An 18,686-nucleotide genomic window follows, 5' to 3' on the forward strand; every position below is an offset into this window, starting at 1 on the left:
AGCGCCGCTGAAGGTAAGTTTTGTAACATCGCTACAGGGGAACTCTTATTTTTGTTCCATCTGGGGTTGAGGGGGATCGAGAGCAGAACAGAGAGCGATGCATCTATGACAGCAGAGGGGAATCACATTTACTAAAGAAAGAGGACATCTCTCCACATGGTTCACTTTCCCCAACTCACTCTCCATCTGGTTTGATCTGTCTGTCATCCCTCTCATCTGGTTCTAACAATTACCAGTCTCTGTCTCTATCCTTACCCCACCCCCATCTGCTTAAAATGTTCTTTATTTTTTCTTGTGTTGCTATCCACCTCTTCCAGCATTTGTTTTGCCCCTCCGTCCCACTGCAATATACTGGATATCTTCTCTTTATGTGCCCAGTCCTCATGCAGGGCATCCTCAAAATATTGACCATCCCTTTGCCTCCATAGATGTGCTTGACCCACTGAGTTTCCTGCAGTTTACTTTATTCTCCAAATTCCAGCATCCGCAGTCTCTTACATCTCCATCCTGCCGGCATATTGAACATGACTTATGGCATATAATGCCCAAAGTAAATGCAGATATTCAGTACTTAGATTTAGAAAAAAGGACCAAACATGCATGATAGAACATACAACAGGCTCTTTGGCCCACATCTTTGCTGAGCACAACCACCGTCTGGATGATTAATTGAGATTAATAAGAGAGTTAAACAGGTACGGATCAAAGCTTTAGACAAAGAAAACAAAGGTAAATATCAAAGCTGAGAAATGCAGGTCATAGTTGTTGCAGAAAGCTGAACAAAACAAGAGAAAGTGGAAATGCTGAGCAGTTCAGACAACGCCTGCAGGAAGAGAATATCTGAGATTATATTACAGATGAATAACCTTCTTACAGCACGACTGGCTAATTCTGACAGAAAAAACACTTTACCTGAAATTGTTGAATTTGAATTTGATAGAGGCCTAAAGAGCACAGTGCCTTAACAGAAGATGAGATGCTGTTCCTCAAACTTATGTTCGGCAACATAGATAGATAGGTCAGCGAGAAAGTGGGATGGTGAATTAAAGTGGTGTCACGTGAAAGGTGCAGGAAAGGTGAAGATTAGCAGAAGTAATGAAATGATTAGTCATTCTGAGTAAGAAAACAGCACCAATCTTATTGCTAATGCTTTGGAAAGAGGGTTAATTAGAGGGACTTAAAATGGACGGCAACACAGATTGTTCTATGTATCCCACAAAGAGATTTCTCACATGGATGACAAGAGAAATTGAGTCTCTGGTCAGGAAAAAGGGGGTGTGGAACATGTATAGGCAGCTGGGATCAAATGCATTTCCGGAGGAGTTTTGGGGAGGATTCAGAGGGATAATATTTATATATATGCATTTAGATACATTGGGATAGTCATCATGGTTATTTATGTGGGAGATCACGCCCTACGATTCTGAGCAAGGGCAAAGTTGTCTATATATGTTGTCTATATGGACTTCAGCATGACATTTGATAAGGTTCCGCATGGTAAGATGTTCTGGAAGCTTAGATCACATGGGATCCAGGGAGAAGTAGTAGACTGGATCTGCTTCATGGAAGGAAGCAGAGGGTGACGGTAGAAGGTTGTTTTTTGGACTGGAGGCCTATGATTTGTACCTCAGGGATGATACTAAAGTGGGTGGTATTGTAGATAGCGAAGAGGGCTATCAAACATTACAAGACCTTGATCAGTTGGGTAAATGGGCTGAGGAATGGTTAATGGAGTTTCATGCAGATAGGTGGGAGGCATTGCATTTTGAGAAATCAAATCATGGCAGGACCTTCACAGTGAATGGCAAGGCCCTGGGGAGTGTTGTAGAGCAGAGGGATCTCGGAGTGCAGTTACACAGTTCCTTGAAAGTGGCATCACAGGTAGATAGCGTGGTCAAGACATTGGCCTTCATAGGTCAGGTTATTATTTATGTCAGAATATTATATTACAGTTGTACAAGTAGTTGAAGTTGCATTTGTAGTGTTGTGTTCAGTTCTAATCACCCTGCTACAGGAAAGATGTTAAGCTAGAAAGAGTGCAAAAGAAGATTTACAAGGATGTTGCCAGGACTAGAGGGCCTCCTATAGAGAGAGGTTGGGCAGGCTAGGAATTTATTCTTTGGAGCACAAGAGGCGAAGGGGTGATCTTATGGAGCTGTATACGATTATGAGAGGGACAGAAAGGGTGAATGCCCAGAGTAAGGTAAATCAACAATTATAGGACGTGGGTTTAAGGTGAGAATGGAAAGATTTAACAGGAATGGGAGGAGCATCGTTTTTAACAGAAAGGGTGGTGGGTATAGGTAATGCAGAAAAGATAGTTAAGGCAAATGGTATAGCAACATTTGACATTCAACGGCATTTGAACAGGTACATAGATGGGAAAGGTTTAGAGGGATATGCATCAAATGTGGACCCGTGTCATAGAGTCAGAGTGATACAGCATGGAAACAGGCCCTTCGACCCAACTTGCCCACACACTTGCCCATGTCCCAGCTGCACTAATCCCACCTGCCCGTGTTTGGTTCATATCCCTTCAAACCCATTCTATCCACATACTTGTATAACTGTTTCTTAAACGTTGGGATATTCCCTGCCTCAACTACGTCTTCTGGCAGCTTGTTCCATACACCCACCACCCTTTGTGAGAAAAAGGTGCCCCTCAGTTTCCTATTAAATTTTTTCCCCTTCACCTTAAACCTATGTCCTCTGGTCCTCAATTCACCTACTCAGGTGCATCTACCTGATCTATTACTCTCATGATTTTATACACCTCTATAAGATCACCCCTCATCCTAGAGTCCTAGTCCACTCGACCTCTCCCTATAGCTCAGACCCTCTAGTCCTGGCAACATCCATGTAAACCTTATCTGTACCCTTTCCAACTTGACATCTTTCCTATAACATGGTGCCCAGAACTGAACTAAATGCAGCCTCACCGATGTCTTATACAACTGCAACATGATCTTCCAACTTCAATACACAATACTCTGACTGATGAAGGCCAATGTGCAAAAGCTTTTTTGACCACCCTATCGACCTGCGACTCCACCTTCAAGGAACCATGCACCTGCGTCCTAGATCCTTCTGCTCCACAACACTCCCCAGAGGCCTACCATTCACTGCGTAGGTCCTGCTTATGTTAGACTTCCCATCATGCAACACCTCATATTTCTCTGCATTAAATTCCATCAACCATTCCTCAGCCCACCTGGCCAATCGATCAAGATCCTGCTGCAATATTTCACAACCATCTTCACTATCTGCAAAACCACCCACTTTTGTATCATCAGCAAACTTGCTAATCTTGCCATGTATGTTCTCATCCAAATTATTGATATGGATGACAAACAGTAACGGGCCCAGCACCGAACCCTGAAGCACACCACCAGTCACAGAAGTAATCTTCCACCATCACCCTCACTTCCTTCCACAAAGGCAATTTTCTATCCATTCAGTTATCTCTCTCTGGTCGCATGCAATCTAACCTTCCAGAGCAGCCCACCATGCGGAACCTTGTCGAAAGCTATACTGAAGCCCAGTGCAGATGGGGCACATTGTTTGACACAAACATGTTGGGCCAAAGGGCTTGTTTCCGTGCCGTATGACCGACAAGTAAAGAGCAGGAGCAAACCACCAGCTCCGACAAGCCCCACCACTCAATGTGATCATGGATGATCTACGCTGGCCTCAACTGCTTTTCTGTGCCTGTCCTCTATACTCAATGCCTCCCTCTTTCAAATATTTGTATATTTCCACCTTAAATATAATGAATGATCTCACCTCCACCACTCTCTGGGGCAAAGAATTGCACAATTCACCACCCTTGGAGAGCAGATGTTTTTGGCAACTCAATTGTAATTTGACCAGCCTCTTATTTTGTTGTTATGTTCTGATGTTAGTGGTTCTCCCACGAGTGAGAACATTTTAACATCTACTCTGCCAAGCCTCCCTTTTAATTTTTTTTCCCAGCAAATGGATCCACCATCTTTAGTTTAATTTAATTTAGAGATACGGCGCGGAAACAGGTCCTTCGGCCTATCAGGTCTGCGCCGACCAGCGATCCCCGCACATTAACACTATCCTACACCCACTAGAGGCAACTTTTACATTTAGCAAGCCAATTAACCTACAAACCTGTACGTCTTTGGAGTATGGGAGGAAACCAAAGATCTTGGAGAAAACCCACGCAGATCACCGGGAGAACGTAGAAACACCGTACAGGCAGCACCCGTAGTCAGGATCGAACCCGGGTCTCCGGCGCGGCATTCTATGTAAGGCAGCAACTCTACTGCTGCACCACCCTGACCAGCTGAGAGAACAGTAGAAATCGCCATTAATCTCCTGAACCACTTTCTTTGAAACCCTTGGGTACAGTTCATTAGGTCCCTATTAGTTTTTAACCCCACATGTTTCTCCAATTCTATATCCCAACTTTATCCCTAATGCATTAAAATGTTGAGAACTATATTCTGCACTCTCTAAAACCCCTTTGTTCTACCTCTTGCACTTGACTCTGATCTGAGTGAATAGTGTGCCAACCAAAGCTTCTCACAGTACCTCGGTACGTGACAATAATAAACTAAACCTTGTGATTGGGATTTAAACAAGTTCCTCAATGTTATTTGAAATTGTTATCTGAGCAACAATTTGCAGTGTCCTGCACAGCAAAGACTGATGCATAACTTAACATACCTGCCATATCTTTGTTTCTTCTTATTAATTCATCAGCCTCATTCTCTAGTTCCATTTACTTTAGCTTTCTTCCGATTTATTTATCCACAAATATCTATATTACTAAAACTCGTCGTTTCTGCTGGCAATGTGTCACTCTGCTCTGCTTTTTCCTATCTTCTTCCAAACACAAGGCCACAGCCTTCCCATTTTCACATATTCTACTCACAGTTTGCCCGTCGATGCGATAAACATCTTCCCGTCGCATTCCGACCTATATTTCCAAAGTTATTCATGATTTAAAGTTTCAAAAAACGCCAGAACCGCTTTCTCAGAGCGTCCATTGATGATGTCACAATGCCTCTCACAGTGCACCAATCATAATGGGCTCTCAAGCTGACTGCCACAATGACATCACAATGGAACGTTGCCAACGGTAACAATGGCCTCTCACAGTGCACCAATCACAATGGGCTCTCAAGCTGTCCAGGCCCTGGCGCTGCTCTACGACCTGGGTAAGTCCTGGGGCAGGGAATGGAAGTGAGGGGAGGAGGATGAGGGAAATGAGGAGGGAGATGGGGTAGGGTCTCTACCCTCCTCCCTCTCTGTCCCTCTCCCTCTCTACCCCCTCCCCCTCTATCCCCTTCCCCCTCTACCATCCCTCTCCATCCCCTCCACCTCCCCCGCCCTCCCCTGTGACGCCACGCCCCCCCAAAGCCCCCTGCGTTGGGGACAGGACCCAACGGGTCTCACTTGGTCTAGTTCTTACTATTTGTTTTGTTATTACATGTGTTTTGCCTTATTTTTTTTACCCCCCTTTCTTCTGAGCTGGCTTAGCACCAGCACATGTGGCTTTGCATGTCCTTCTTTTCACTTTAATGTTATCTTTGACCTCCTTTGCTAATCACAGATGGTGCCTTTTTTTCCATTGAATACCTCTTTCTAATTGGTATAAATTTTCACTGAACATTACAGGCCAGCTGTTCAAATATCTGCCACTATTCATCTACTGACCTGTCTCTTAGCTTAATTTTCCCAATCCACCTTAGACAGCTCCACCTTTAAACCACTATAATTGCCCTTTGTTAAATTGAAGATAGTGGTTTTGCCCTTGCGGTGTTCACCTACAAACTGTATCTGAAATTCTATCGTGCTGTGGACACTATCTCTTAGGGCATCTTTAACCATAAGATATCCAATGAAACTTACAGTTCCCTTCACCCATGCCCGAGATATTGTCCCATTTATGCTCTGCCCTATCGCGAGGTTACATTTTGGGAGAGAGAATCTAAAAAGACTTTAGACATTTTTTTTCAAGGCTGCGATCCAACAGTTTTATTAAGAGATACAGCCCGGAAAAAGGCCCTTCGGCCCACCGAGTCCATGCCGACCAGCGATTTCCCCCACACACGAACACTATCCTATGCACACTAGGGACATTTTTTAACAATTTTATCAAAGCCAATTAACCTACAAACCTGCCGCTGTAAGGCAGCAACTCTACTGCTGCACCACCGTACATTACAACATTTTGTTTTAGGTTTAAGTAAGTAAGTAAACTTTAATTATAGCACATTTTAAGTCAACTTGCATTGACCCCAAAGTGCTTCACATAATTTAAATAATAAGTTCCATTGCAAACCATAGAAAAAGGTTTAAAAAAAAAAGAATAAAAATGGACACAACATATTATAGAGTTCAACACAAACATCCCCCCACAGCAGAATCAAAACATTTCCACTGTGGGGGAAAGGCACCAGAAAGTTAAGTCCTCTTCCTCTGTGAAACACCCGAGGTCGGGGCCCATTTGTGGCCGTGCAGCCAGTCCGTTGATTTTCAGGGCCCTCTTGCCGTAAAGATGGAACATCGGCGTCGGGTGAAACATTCCTCAGCGGCTTGGAAAAGTCTGGAGCGGCTGTCCCCTCCCCGGAGACCGCGGCACTCGTAGTCCTCAGGCCGCGCCGGTTGGAGCTCCGACCCCGGCGAACTCGATCCCTGGCTCTGCGGCGCTCCAAATCCAGCGCCGCCGGATGCCCGCAGCCCCAGCTCCGCGATGTTGGAAGTCGGCGGCCAAAGCGTTCCGGAGCTTACCGCACGGCGACCCGGTAGGCATTGCCCGCTCCGTGTTGGTATCCCATCGCTGTGCCACCGCCGCCGAAGCTGTAGTCCCAGCCGGTCCCGACAGGAAAATGCCGCTCCACTTTCGGTGGTAGGCCGCGAGGACGGAGCGAAGAAACAGCACGGAGGGATGCTGCCTCTCCGACCAGGTAGGGGACTAAGAATAAAGTTTCCCACTTCCCCACCCCCCACATAGAAGAACTCCACTAACATTTTTTAACATGACTTAAAATAAAATAAAATAAAGAAAGGTGTAGAGACGGACTGCAGGCAGGCTGCCATACACAGACGGCGCCCACTCCTGCACATCCGCCATCTTAAGTCATTAACTGAATTTGAATTGCCAGCATATCTGCAGGTCCATAAACTAGTCTTCTTTATTATGCCAAACCCATGAGAACAATACTACCCTCATCTGGGATTATTCCAATAAAGTTTCTTTCATATATCTATACATATCTCGCATTGTCCAGTCATACAGCATGTAGACAAGCCTTTCAGCTCACTGAATCCATGATGACCATCAAAAATTACTATTTATGGCTGGCGCTGATGATGGCTGCCACAGTGTACTGCTCCTTGCTGTTTTTTATGTGTTTGATTGTTTGTGTCATCTGTGAAAACCCTACAAAGATCACTTTCACGAGAGAGGTACTCATTAACATCGGACATACCGTGCCTCCAAACATTGTTCCGGATTTCTTTCAATCACTGGATTACTTGGACATACTCGTCAGCGGGACTGTGGCTGCGTTCAAGGTCTTGATACAGAGGAGGTCCCGCTCTGGAGCACTCACGCGACTCCGGCGACAAGGATCACGCACACCGCTCCCAAGCATATTCCTGGCAAACGTAAGTTCTCTCAATAACAAAGCGGACGAACTGCAACTCCTGCGCCGGACAAACAAGGACTTCTCTTGAGCCGCCGCCCTGTGTTTCACCGAGACCTGGCTGTGTGAGTCAACCCCGGACAATGCGCTGCAACTGGCTGGCTTCCAACTTCACAGAGCGGATCGCGAAGTGGAGGTAGCGGGGAAATCAAGAGGCGGTGGAATATGCTTTTATACCAACCAGGACTGGTGCAGCAACATCACGGTAATGTCAAACTTCTGCTCTCCCAGCCTAGAATCCTTCTTTATAAACTGCAAACCCTTCTACTCTCCGAGGGAATTTAACCTTTTTATTCTCTCTGGAGTTCACATCCACCCCCATGCCTTTGTAAGTGAGGCCCAAACACAACTCGCTGACCAGGTAATGAGGGTAGAGAGTGACTTCCCGGACTCCATGGTCATTGTTTTGAGGGACTTTAACAAAGCTAACCTCAGCCGAGACCTTCCAAAGTAGACTTCATGTTACTGCCCCACCAGAGGGGAGAGACTTGACCACTGTACACTTCAAACAAGAATGCATATCGCTCTGTTCCCCAGGCGGGTCTGAGTCTCACTGATCATTGTTTAGTTCACCTTATTCCGACTTACAGGCAGAAACTAAAATCTGCTAAGCCTGTGGTCAGAACAACGAAAAGGTAGACAATAGAAAATGGGTGCAGGAGGAGGCCAATCGGCCCTTCGAGCCAGCGAGGGCAATGAAAACCTACAGTCCTGCTTTGACTGCACTGAGTGGAATGTGTTCATGGAAGCAACCACAAGCCTCGATGAGTATACGGACACTGTAACATCATATGTCAGCTTTTGTGTGGACAGTTGCATTCCAACCAGGACTCGGACCTGGTTCAACAACAACAAACCCTGGTTTACAGCAGAACTCAGACAGCTCCTCCTTTCTAAAGAGGAGGCCTACAGGAGTGGGGATGCCGACCTCTACAGGCAGGCAAAGTAGAAGCTAAGAAGAGGAATCAGAGCTGCCAAGGAAAGGTACTCTGAGAGGTTGAGGAGCAAGTTCTCAGCTAGTGACTCTTCTTCAGTTTCAAAGGGATTGCAAGAAATCACCAGCTACAAGAGGAAAGCCCCCCTGCTCTTTGGACAATCGTCAGCCGACCAATGACCTGAACGAGTTCTACTGCCGGTTCGATAAACAGAAACTTAACCCTGGTACCCCCTCACCAACCAACACTTCACACCTACTCACAGCATGACTGCAAATGACTGGGGCCTCGTCCACTACCCACCCCCTCCCTGTGCCACATCAATCTGGCCACTTCTCCATCACCAACAATAGAAATTGAGGAGGTGGAGAGGCTGTTCAGAAGACAGGGAAACCAGAAATCTCCAGGAACGGACAATGTTTCCCCCTCTATTCTCAAGCTCTGTGTCGAACAACTGGCACTGGTCTACACAGACATTTTCAACCAGTCCCTGCAAACCTGTACTGTCCCTGCCTGCTTCAAAGTCTCCACTATTGTCCCTGTACCCAAAAAGGCAGTGAAGAAAGCGAATGGCATGTTGACCTTCATAACAAGAGGAGTTGCGTATAGGAGCAAAGAGGTCCTTCTGCAGTTGTACAGGGCTCTAGTGAGACCACACCTGGAGTATTGTGTGCAGCTTTGGTCTCCAAATTTGGGGAAAGACATTCTTGCTATTGAGGGAGTGCAGCAAAGGTTCACAAGGTTAATTCCCGGGATGGTGGGACTGTCATAAGTTCATAGAATGGAGCGGCTGGACTTGTATACTGTGGAATTTAGAAGGATGAGAGGGTATCTTATTGAAACATAAGATTATTAAAGGTTTGGACACACTAGAGGCAGGAAACATGTTACCAATGTTGGGGGAGTCCAGAACCGGGGGCCACAGTTTAATAATAAGGGGTAAGCCATTTAGAACGGAGATAAGGAAATGCTTTTTCACACAGAGAGTTGCGAGTCTGTGGAATTCTCTGCCTCAGAGGGTGGTGGAGGCCGGTTCTCTGGATGCTTTCAAGAGAAAGAGTTAAGGGCCTGTCCAACCTTCACGACCTAATTCACGACCCTTTTTACTCGTGGACATTTTTCATCATGCTAGAAAAACGGCCCGACCTACTTGATGCCACGAGTACCTACGACTAGCATCACGACCTGCTCCGACCTACCTATGACCTTGTGATGGCCATGCTGCGAGTATGAGCTAAGGGCAAACTCGGCATAGGTCGTGAATTAGGTTGTGAAAGTGGGACAGGCCCTACAGATGGAGCTCTTAAAAGATAGCAGATTCAAGGGATATGGAGAAAAGGCAAGAACGGGGTACTGATTGTGGATGATCAGCCATTATCACATTGAATGGCAGTGCTGGCTGGAAGGGTCGAATGTCCTACTCCTGCACCTGTTGTCTATTGATTACTGGTCTTAATGACTACTGGCCTGTCACACTGACCTCTGTAGTCATGAAGACCCTTGAAAGACGTGCTGGCCAAGCTGAAAAATATCACTAACCCCCTGCTGGACCCTCTGCAGTTTGCATACCAGGCCAATTGATCTGTGGATGATGCAGTCAACCTGGGCCTGCACTTCATCCTCTAGCACCTAGACCGCCTGGGGACCTATGCAAGGATTTTGTTTGTTGATTTTAGCTTTGCATTCAACACCATTGTGCCAGAGCTACAAACTTTCCAAGCTGACTGTGCCTGAACCCCTCTGCGGGTGGATCACCAGCTTCCTGACAGACAGGAAACAGCATGTAAGGTGTCCTTGAGACTTTTGAAAGGCGCCCACAAATAAAATTTATTATTATTATTATTATGTGAGGCTGGGAAAGCAAATCTTGGACCCGCAGCATAGGAGCACCGCAAGGCTAAGTATTCTCCCCTCTCTATTCCAACGACTGCACCTCCACAGACTCCTGTCAAGCTTCTCAAGTTTGCGGACGACACAACCCTGTTTGGACTGATCCAGGATGGGGAAGAATCTGCCTACAGACAGGAAGTGACACAGCTGTCATCCTGGTGCCATCGCAATAACCTGAAGCTCAATGCTCTTAAGACAGTGGAATTGATTGTGGACTTTAAGAAAGCTCCCCCTACACTCACCCCACTCACCATCAACAGTCACATCTGTGGAATATTTTAAGTTCCTGGGAACCATCATCTCCAAGGACCTTAAATGGGGGGCCACCATCGACTCCACAGTCAAAAAGGCACAACAGAGGATGTACTTCCTGTGGCAGCTGAGGAAACACAATCTGCCACAGGCAATGATGGTCCAATTCTATACAGCCATCGTAGAGTCTGTTCTCACCTTCTCCATCTTGGTCTGGTTTGGCTCAGCCACCAAGCATGACACACGGAGGCTGCAGAGAATCGTCCGATCAGCTGAGAAGGTTGTTGGCTGCATCCTTCCCTCCATTGACAAACTGTACACTGCAAGGGCATGGAAGCGAGCGGGTAAGATCATCTCCGACCCCTCTCACCCTGGCCACAAACTCTTTGAATCACTTCCCTCTGTCAAAGCTGCCACAGCCACACATAAAAACAGCTTTTTTCCACGAGTAGTAGCTCTATTGAATAACCAAAAATCTGTAGCCTACTTTTGCTCTGTTATTTTATTTAATTCACATGTTTAATTGATAATGTTTTAATATTAATATTTAATGTTCTATGTGTCATTCTTATGTCATGTTGTCACTTGCGAGCAGAGCACCAAGGCAAATTCCTTGTTTGTGAACATACTTGGCCAATAAACTTATTCATTCATTCATTACCTATTACTGACTCCTATTTTATCCTTGCCACATTCCTCAAAAACTTCCTAGATGCTACCAGTCATCTACACACTGGATGGAATATAAAGTGGCCAATTAATCCTGGTACTTGTCTTCACTTGTTCTAATCCTCTGGAAATGTTTGCATGGTTAAATTTTAGATTATCAGATTATAAGAGGATTATGGATTATTTATAATGAGACGGCTCTTAATGGTCCATAAAGATCCAACGTGCTGAAAATCACGAATGATGCATGAAATAAATAGCAAATTTCCAGTAATAGGAGGGCTGATAACAAGAGGGACCAGATTTAAACTAAGTGGTAAAAGAATCAGAGACAACATCAGAGACAACTAAAGCAGAGAAGTCTCTCATGAGACTGGCTTGCCGGAGATGCGATTGTTTTCCGGGTCGGATCTCCGGTCGCTCTGCTGCCTAATATCATGATGCTGGAGGCCTTGCTCGGGATTGACTGAGCCCCACTGTGGGGCGTGGACATACCATCGGAGCCTGCGGTCTCTTGCCTGGGATTGACGTTCCAACAGCGGCCTGTGGACTTTAACATCAAGGGCTCGCAGTCTTGCGTAGAAACCGTCGATTTCGGGAGCTCCAACGACGCAGAAGGATCAACTAGTCCCGACCCGGGGTCAGGTCGCTCAAAAGCGGGGAAGTTGACATTCCCCCGATGCAGCTTATTCGCCCAGACGCGGAGGCTCGACCGCCGACCGCGGGAGGACAAAGAAGGGAAGGGATTGAACTTTTTTTCGCTTTACATCACAGTGAGGAATGCGGAGGAGTCACTGTGGTGGATGTTTATGTTAAAATGTATTTTGTGTGTTCTGCTGCTTTTTATTGGTATGAGTGTATGGCAAATGAAATTCCTTGTATGTTGCAAAACATACTTGGCTATTAAATTATTATTGTATTGTATGATCATAGTCTGAAAGGGTGTTGAAAGAGTCATTTGGGAATTTGTTAAATACCTGAATGGGAAAACAATTGCAAAACAATGGGGAAAGACCACAGGAATTAGAATAAAGTAAAATTCTGTTGCACATTATAATTTTTACAAAAAGTCAACATGGCCCGAGATAACTGGATGATAGTAAGTCTGTTTCTTTCAATGGATGCTTGCCTAAAAGTTGCTCAGTTAAGTGCGTTTGAGAGTTGCAGGGGATATTGATCTTAACTCACAATAGAATTGCTATCGAGTTTTTGGATGTGTTGCTTTGCAAATAATGGGGGAAGGCAATTCCACTGAAAGGTATCCTTAATTTCCTGTCAGTCTTTAAATCACCGTTTCCTTAAGGGCCTGTCCCACTTACGTGTCCCTGGCACACAAATTACGCGACCCCGTGGTCGCATTGAGGCGCACGGGCATCGTATGGCCGCGCAGGGCCAGTCCCACTGAGAATCTCGGAGGGGTGTGTAGTTGTGCGCGACATCGCACGGGGCTCCGAAATTTTTGTAGCGAACGAAATCTTTGCGCGCCAACGGCCTGTCACGTAACTGACGGCCTAAGTAGGACAGGCCCAAGACCCTGGCGTGACGCAACGTCTCACCTCCAACAGCAGCAGAAGCAGGCAAACGATCGCCGAACTCAGCCTGGGGCTCACAGCCGTTGCGGTCCGGATCCACCCCCACTTCTACTCCCAGAGCGGGGCCAAGAAAATTGAAGATGGACACAAAATGCAGGAGTAACTCAGCGAGACCGGCAGCATCTCTGGAGGGAAGGAATGAATGACGTTTTGGGTTAAGACCCTTCTTTTCAGACTGAAGAAGAGTCTCGACATGAAACATCACCCATTGCTTCTCTCCAGAGATGCTGCCGGTCCCGCTGAGTTACTCCAGCTTTGCGTCCATCTTCAAATGTCATCACGTGCTCCAGACGGGTGTGCGTACGCATGAAATCGCGTAATTTGCGTGCCAAGGACACGTAAGTGGGACAGGCCCTTTACCTACCTTGATCATGTAACAGATCAGTATTTCAACCTAGTAACTATTCTTGTTGCATAAAGCTATAGAGGGGGCTGCTGGAAGCTATTCAAATGTGAGGCATAAAAATTATTTTTTTATTGAGAAATAAAGATAACTGGCACTACTGATCTCTAAACAATTTAGTTATTGCCACAAATTGGGATCAAACCTATAACCTACCTTGTGACAAAGTGTTGGAGTAACTCAGTGGTCAATCTTCTAAATTACTCCAGCATTTTGCCTTTTTTTGTGTAAACTGGCATCTGCATTTCCTTGCTTTAATCTTCTTTGCGAGTAATGTCCAATTACTTATATTATCACCTTATTAAAATGTACAAAACACTACATTCTACTTTATCAACAGGTGGCAAATATGATTTGGCCAACATCTGTAAATCACATCATGTAAATCTGCTATCCTTCAATCAGTCAACAACATTCTTTAAATAAAACTACAATCTCTAACTCGCTCGGATAACATTCAAACCAACCCAGTTGCCACTGCCATACTTATGAGCATAAAAGGCACCCAAGGTCTTCCCTTTTGCAAGCATATTATTCTGCATTTTTTCAAAGTCACTCTACCGAAAAGGACACAGATTGGACAATTGAAGAAGCATACAAAAACATAATGAATAAACCCATACCCATCATCAGCCGGTATATGTGAATTTTACAGTATGGAATTCAGCCAAGTGCTGTAACACTTGAGACTGATCCACACCCATGCTGACATAAACTGACCTCAAAGGGTAAATGTTGGACTGCGAAAAAGCAGGAACATTTCATTTATAATTCTTGTGGAATACTGTCCAATCTGTCACCTCCCCTGCAGAAGACATGCAATAAAATCTATTTAGAAAGGAGTCGGATGTGATGCTTCCACTGTTGAAAAGGCTGTTTTGATTTATATAATGGGAATGGCAATTTCTAGAAAGAATCTAGAAGCAGTTACTTCCTGCATATCTGCCACTCAATTTCAGAAGAGAGGAAGGCGCAAACAAAAATCTATAATAGATCAGAAGAGACCAGAATACTATTTCTTCTTTGGAACCAATTAATAGAATGGTCATCAATTGTCATAAACTATCTGGTAATACAGTGTAATTAATTTACTCAATGTTCAGGGCAATTCACATACAAATGATTTAACAAAGTAACAACATTATCACGTTTATCTGGTTGGGAAAAAAAAGGTTTTGATACATTTCTGGAGGAACTTTTTAAATTATTCACTTTTCGGGAGGTGGGCTTCAGCAAAGTAACAAAGCCAGCAATTTACAGTCCTAACTACCCTTCTGGATCACTCATCTTCATGTTTTAAGTGCATCCACAATGCTGTTTGGTATGGAGCCCCAGGACTTAGATGGTGGAAGTAAGATGATGGGATGTCTTGAATAGAATTAGCACCCCAATATTTATTTAGGATCGGGTGGATGGCACAGTGGCACAGCTGTTGATGCTGCTACTGCACACCTCCAGCGAACAGAGTTTGATTCTGACATTCAGCACTGTTTGTGTGGAGTCTGTACATTCTCTCTGTGACCGAATAGCTTTCCCCACAGGTTACAGTTTTCTCCTGTATCTGAAAGATTTACTGGTAGGTTAAATGGCTTTCAGACACAGTCTTTAAACTCTTTGATCAAGTTTTTGGTCATCTACACCCAAATTATCATGTGTGTCAAATTTTGTTTGATAGCAGTGAAATTTATCAAGAAAATTTACTATATTATATGGTAAGTTGACTGGTCAGTGCAAGAGAATCAAGGCATCGGTGGTGAACCAGAGAAGTTACATGAAAATAAGTGGGGATTGAGATTGATGGGAATGCTAACAGACTTTATGGGGTAAATGGCTCTCCTTTCTTATTATGCTGCAAAATATGTGAAATAAAGAGGGAATGAATGGAATTTTCAATCCAATTCAGTTTTGATGACAAAGATTCTAACAGCAGAGGGCGATGTTCTACAAAATAATAAATTTACCTCTATAAAGCTGTACTAATTTTTCATGCAGAATCCTACAGCTGGCGCCTCGGATCAAATTTAAAGCATTTAACAAGAAATTTGGGTATGCATGAAAGAAGAATTTCAAAAAACCTTAAAAATTGCAGTAAGCTGCAAATACTGGTCCCATGGTGCATGTGTTGCTAGAAATAATAAATCTGGAACAGGACATTAAATATATAGACATGGCATTGTTTTGGATTTCATAAAATGCAATTAAAACACCTTTATGTGAAGAGATCTTCACTTTATCTAACATGTCTGGTTTAAATTATCTGCACATCTCAGTTTCTTCTGCTACAATACACATTTTGAACTAAACTGGTGCATTGCATACGGAAGTGCTCAGATCATCGCATATATACGGTAATCCTGCAGCTCACAGCCACCCACGTACCTTCATCATCAGCAGGCAGTTTGCCATGGAGTACATCACACGCCCCAGACGTGACCTCCACAACTGCATAGAAGCTGCAAGACACAGGGGCATCTCATAAAAATATGGCGGACAAATAGTTGCTTTCTGTTACTAGTTTCACCGATTCAACTATCAGTCAGCATTGGCAATGGATTACATAATTTTATGATTTCTATTACTACTATCCCGAAAAAAGGTATTGCCAATGTATTCTCCTGCAATGCAACGAGGACTGCAAACAGATTTATGGTTAAAAGCTTAATGTTTAAAAGCTTAAAAAAATAGAAAATAATTCAGTTTGAATATCTGCTTGGAAAAGACAATATAATTTATTAAAATCATTCATATTTAATATTTTTACATTCTACTTTAATTAAGTGATGCATAAGTAAAAATATTTAAAACAAAACAAAGCCAAGTAGAAATTGTGAAAAGCCATAGAAAAATCACTGAAGAACCACAATGCATGTTTTGGATATACTCTGATTCAGGTGGCAATTTAGCTGTGCAATACTAATATAACAAGAACTGAACAGGCAGTTGCTGACATTATTTATGCATTTAGTGGGGCCTATATATATATATACAAAGACTTAAAATAATGAATTTCCTCACCCACAATTTCATCCTATTTTTCTGTGATGTTTTCCAATGGATTTTAAGGCAGTGGTCCATCGTGGAGCAATACCAGCCCACAGTATGGCCAAAAGCCAGCTGATCATTTTGTGGATGACACTGACCAAGAAGCTACTGAACTGTGGTTATTTCCTCCCTCCCTCCCCGGAGAATATCTGAAACTGATGACTAGCTAAGTACGTCACCAAAATGACAATGATACCAGTCCAGTTTGGAATAATCAGTAGAATATTTGAATGCATGTATCACAGCCAAACCCAACATCTATGCAAGCATTAACTATGCTTCATAGTATTTCATTAATCACCATCTGGAACACAGGATGATTTCCTTTCCTCAATCCTGGGAAGAGTTCCTTTCCATAGCGTGTGGGGAGTCTGGCCCGGGCCAGCACGGCCTGGGCTGCACAAAGTACCAAACTTGGTTGGGCCGCCAGGGGTAAAGTTGCGGGGAAGGCAGGAGCGTTGAGAAGGAGGGGGTCGGAGATCATGGCAGCAACTCACTCACCGCTGCCGGGGAGGGGAGTAGCTCGGGTGGCTGCGAGCGGCAGCGGGGACCTGACAGCGGAACCAGCCACCAGCTCAGCGCCTTCTGCCGGCCCACCTGCCAGCCAACCATGGTGTCCTTCGGCACAGGCGCAACCGGAAGTCCCCATCCCTCAGACCTGAACCGCACAGCGCATTGTCGGACAGGCGAAGATGGAGGCTCCCCGGTCCTCATTGCCTCTTTGAAGGAGTTTCACATCTTTCTTTCTACTGACCACACCAAACCCTTGATCCTGTCCCGCCAGTCTTTTTTCAAAATTTAGCAACTCAAAATGGGGGTGCGTCTTCAATGCAGGTGCGTCTTTGACGTCAGGAAATACGGTAGGTACAGTGAAATGCTTTGTTATGAAGTAATATCTACTTTCAACTACATACAATGCCCTCCATAATGTTTGGGACACAGCAATGTCATGTAAATGAAAGTAGTCATGTTCAGTATTTTGTTGCGTATCCTTTGCATGCAATGGCTGCTTGAAGTCTGCGATTCATGGACATCAACAGTTGCTGGGGGGGGAGTCTTCTCTGGTGATGCTCTGTCAGGCCTGTATTGCAGCCATCTTTAGCTTCAGCAACCATACATGCCTAGGCCATAACACCCCCACTACCGTGTCTCACAAATCAGGTGGAATGCTTTGGATCTTAGGCAGTTCCTTCTCTCCTCCATACTTTGCTCTTGCCATCACTCTGATATGTTCATCTTGGTCTCATCTGTCCACAATACCCTTTTCCAGAACTGTGGTTGTTCTTTTAAGTACTTCTTGGCAAACTGTAACCGGGTCATCCTATTTCTGCGGCGAACTAGTGATTTGCATCTTGCAGTGCAGTCTCTGTATTTCTGTTCATGAAGTCTTCTGCGGACAGTGGTCATTGACAAATCCACACCCGACTCCTGAAGAGTGTTTCTGATCTGTCGGACATGTCTTTGAGGATTTTTCTTTATTATAGAGAGAATTCTTCTGTCATCAGCTGTGGAGGCCTTCCTTGGCCTGCCAGTCCCTTTGCGATTAGTAAGCTCACCAGTGCTCTCTTTCTTCTTAATGATGTTCCAAACAGTTCATTTTGGTAAGCCTAAGGTTTAGCTGATGTCTCTATGACAGTTTTATTCTTGTTTCTCAGTCTCATAATGGCTTATTTGACTTTCATTGGCACAACTTTGGTCCTCATGTTGATAAACAGCAATAAAAATTTCCAAAGGTGATGGAAAGACTGGAGGAAAGACTAGGTGCTGAGAGCTCTCTCATTACTAGCATTACTAGCCCTGTCCCACGGTACGAGTTCATTTCAAGAGCGATCCCGAGTTTTAAAAAAATCAAACTCGTGGTTAGCACGGAGAATGAACGTAGCGGGTACGTCGGAGCTCAGGGACGTCTCTTAGCGGCTCGTAACGCTAACGGCAGGTACTCGGGAAGACTCGCTAATGGCAGGTAAGCACGGGAAGACTCGTGAAGATTTTTCAACATGTTGAAAAATGTCCACGAGAGCCCCGAGTATCGACAAGCGGCCATTACCGTAAATCTCTGAGCGAATCAGGGCAAACTCGGGAGAGCTCTTGGAATGAACTCGTACCGTGGGACAGGGCTTTAAGGAGGCATTTAAACACACCTGAGCAATTACAAATGCCTGTGAAGCCATGTGTCCCAAACATTATGGAGCCCTGAAATGGGGGGACTGTGTATAAACAC

The 18,686-nt window shown here is 44.6% G+C and overlaps 1 protein-coding gene across 2 annotated transcripts in view; it reads right to left on the reverse strand.

Annotated features, from left to right (window-relative positions):
* trappc12 (trafficking protein particle complex subunit 12) overlaps positions 1-18,686 on the reverse strand; it is an 84,376-nt gene that overhangs the window by 16,533 nt on the left and 49,157 nt on the right. For both annotated transcript variants that reach the window (XM_033021664.1, XM_033021665.1), the window contains exon 8: positions 15,803-15,876. In XM_033021664.1, the coding sequence (XP_032877555.1) occupies positions 15,803-15,876 (74 nt within the window). The remainder of the gene's footprint in view (positions 1-15,802; positions 15,877-18,686) is intronic.

Source organism: Amblyraja radiata, chromosome 5, assembly GCF_010909765.2.
Source record: "Amblyraja radiata isolate CabotCenter1 chromosome 5, sAmbRad1.1.pri, whole genome shotgun sequence".
Classification (NCBI taxonomy): Eukaryota; Metazoa; Chordata; class Chondrichthyes; order Rajiformes; family Rajidae; genus Amblyraja; species Amblyraja radiata.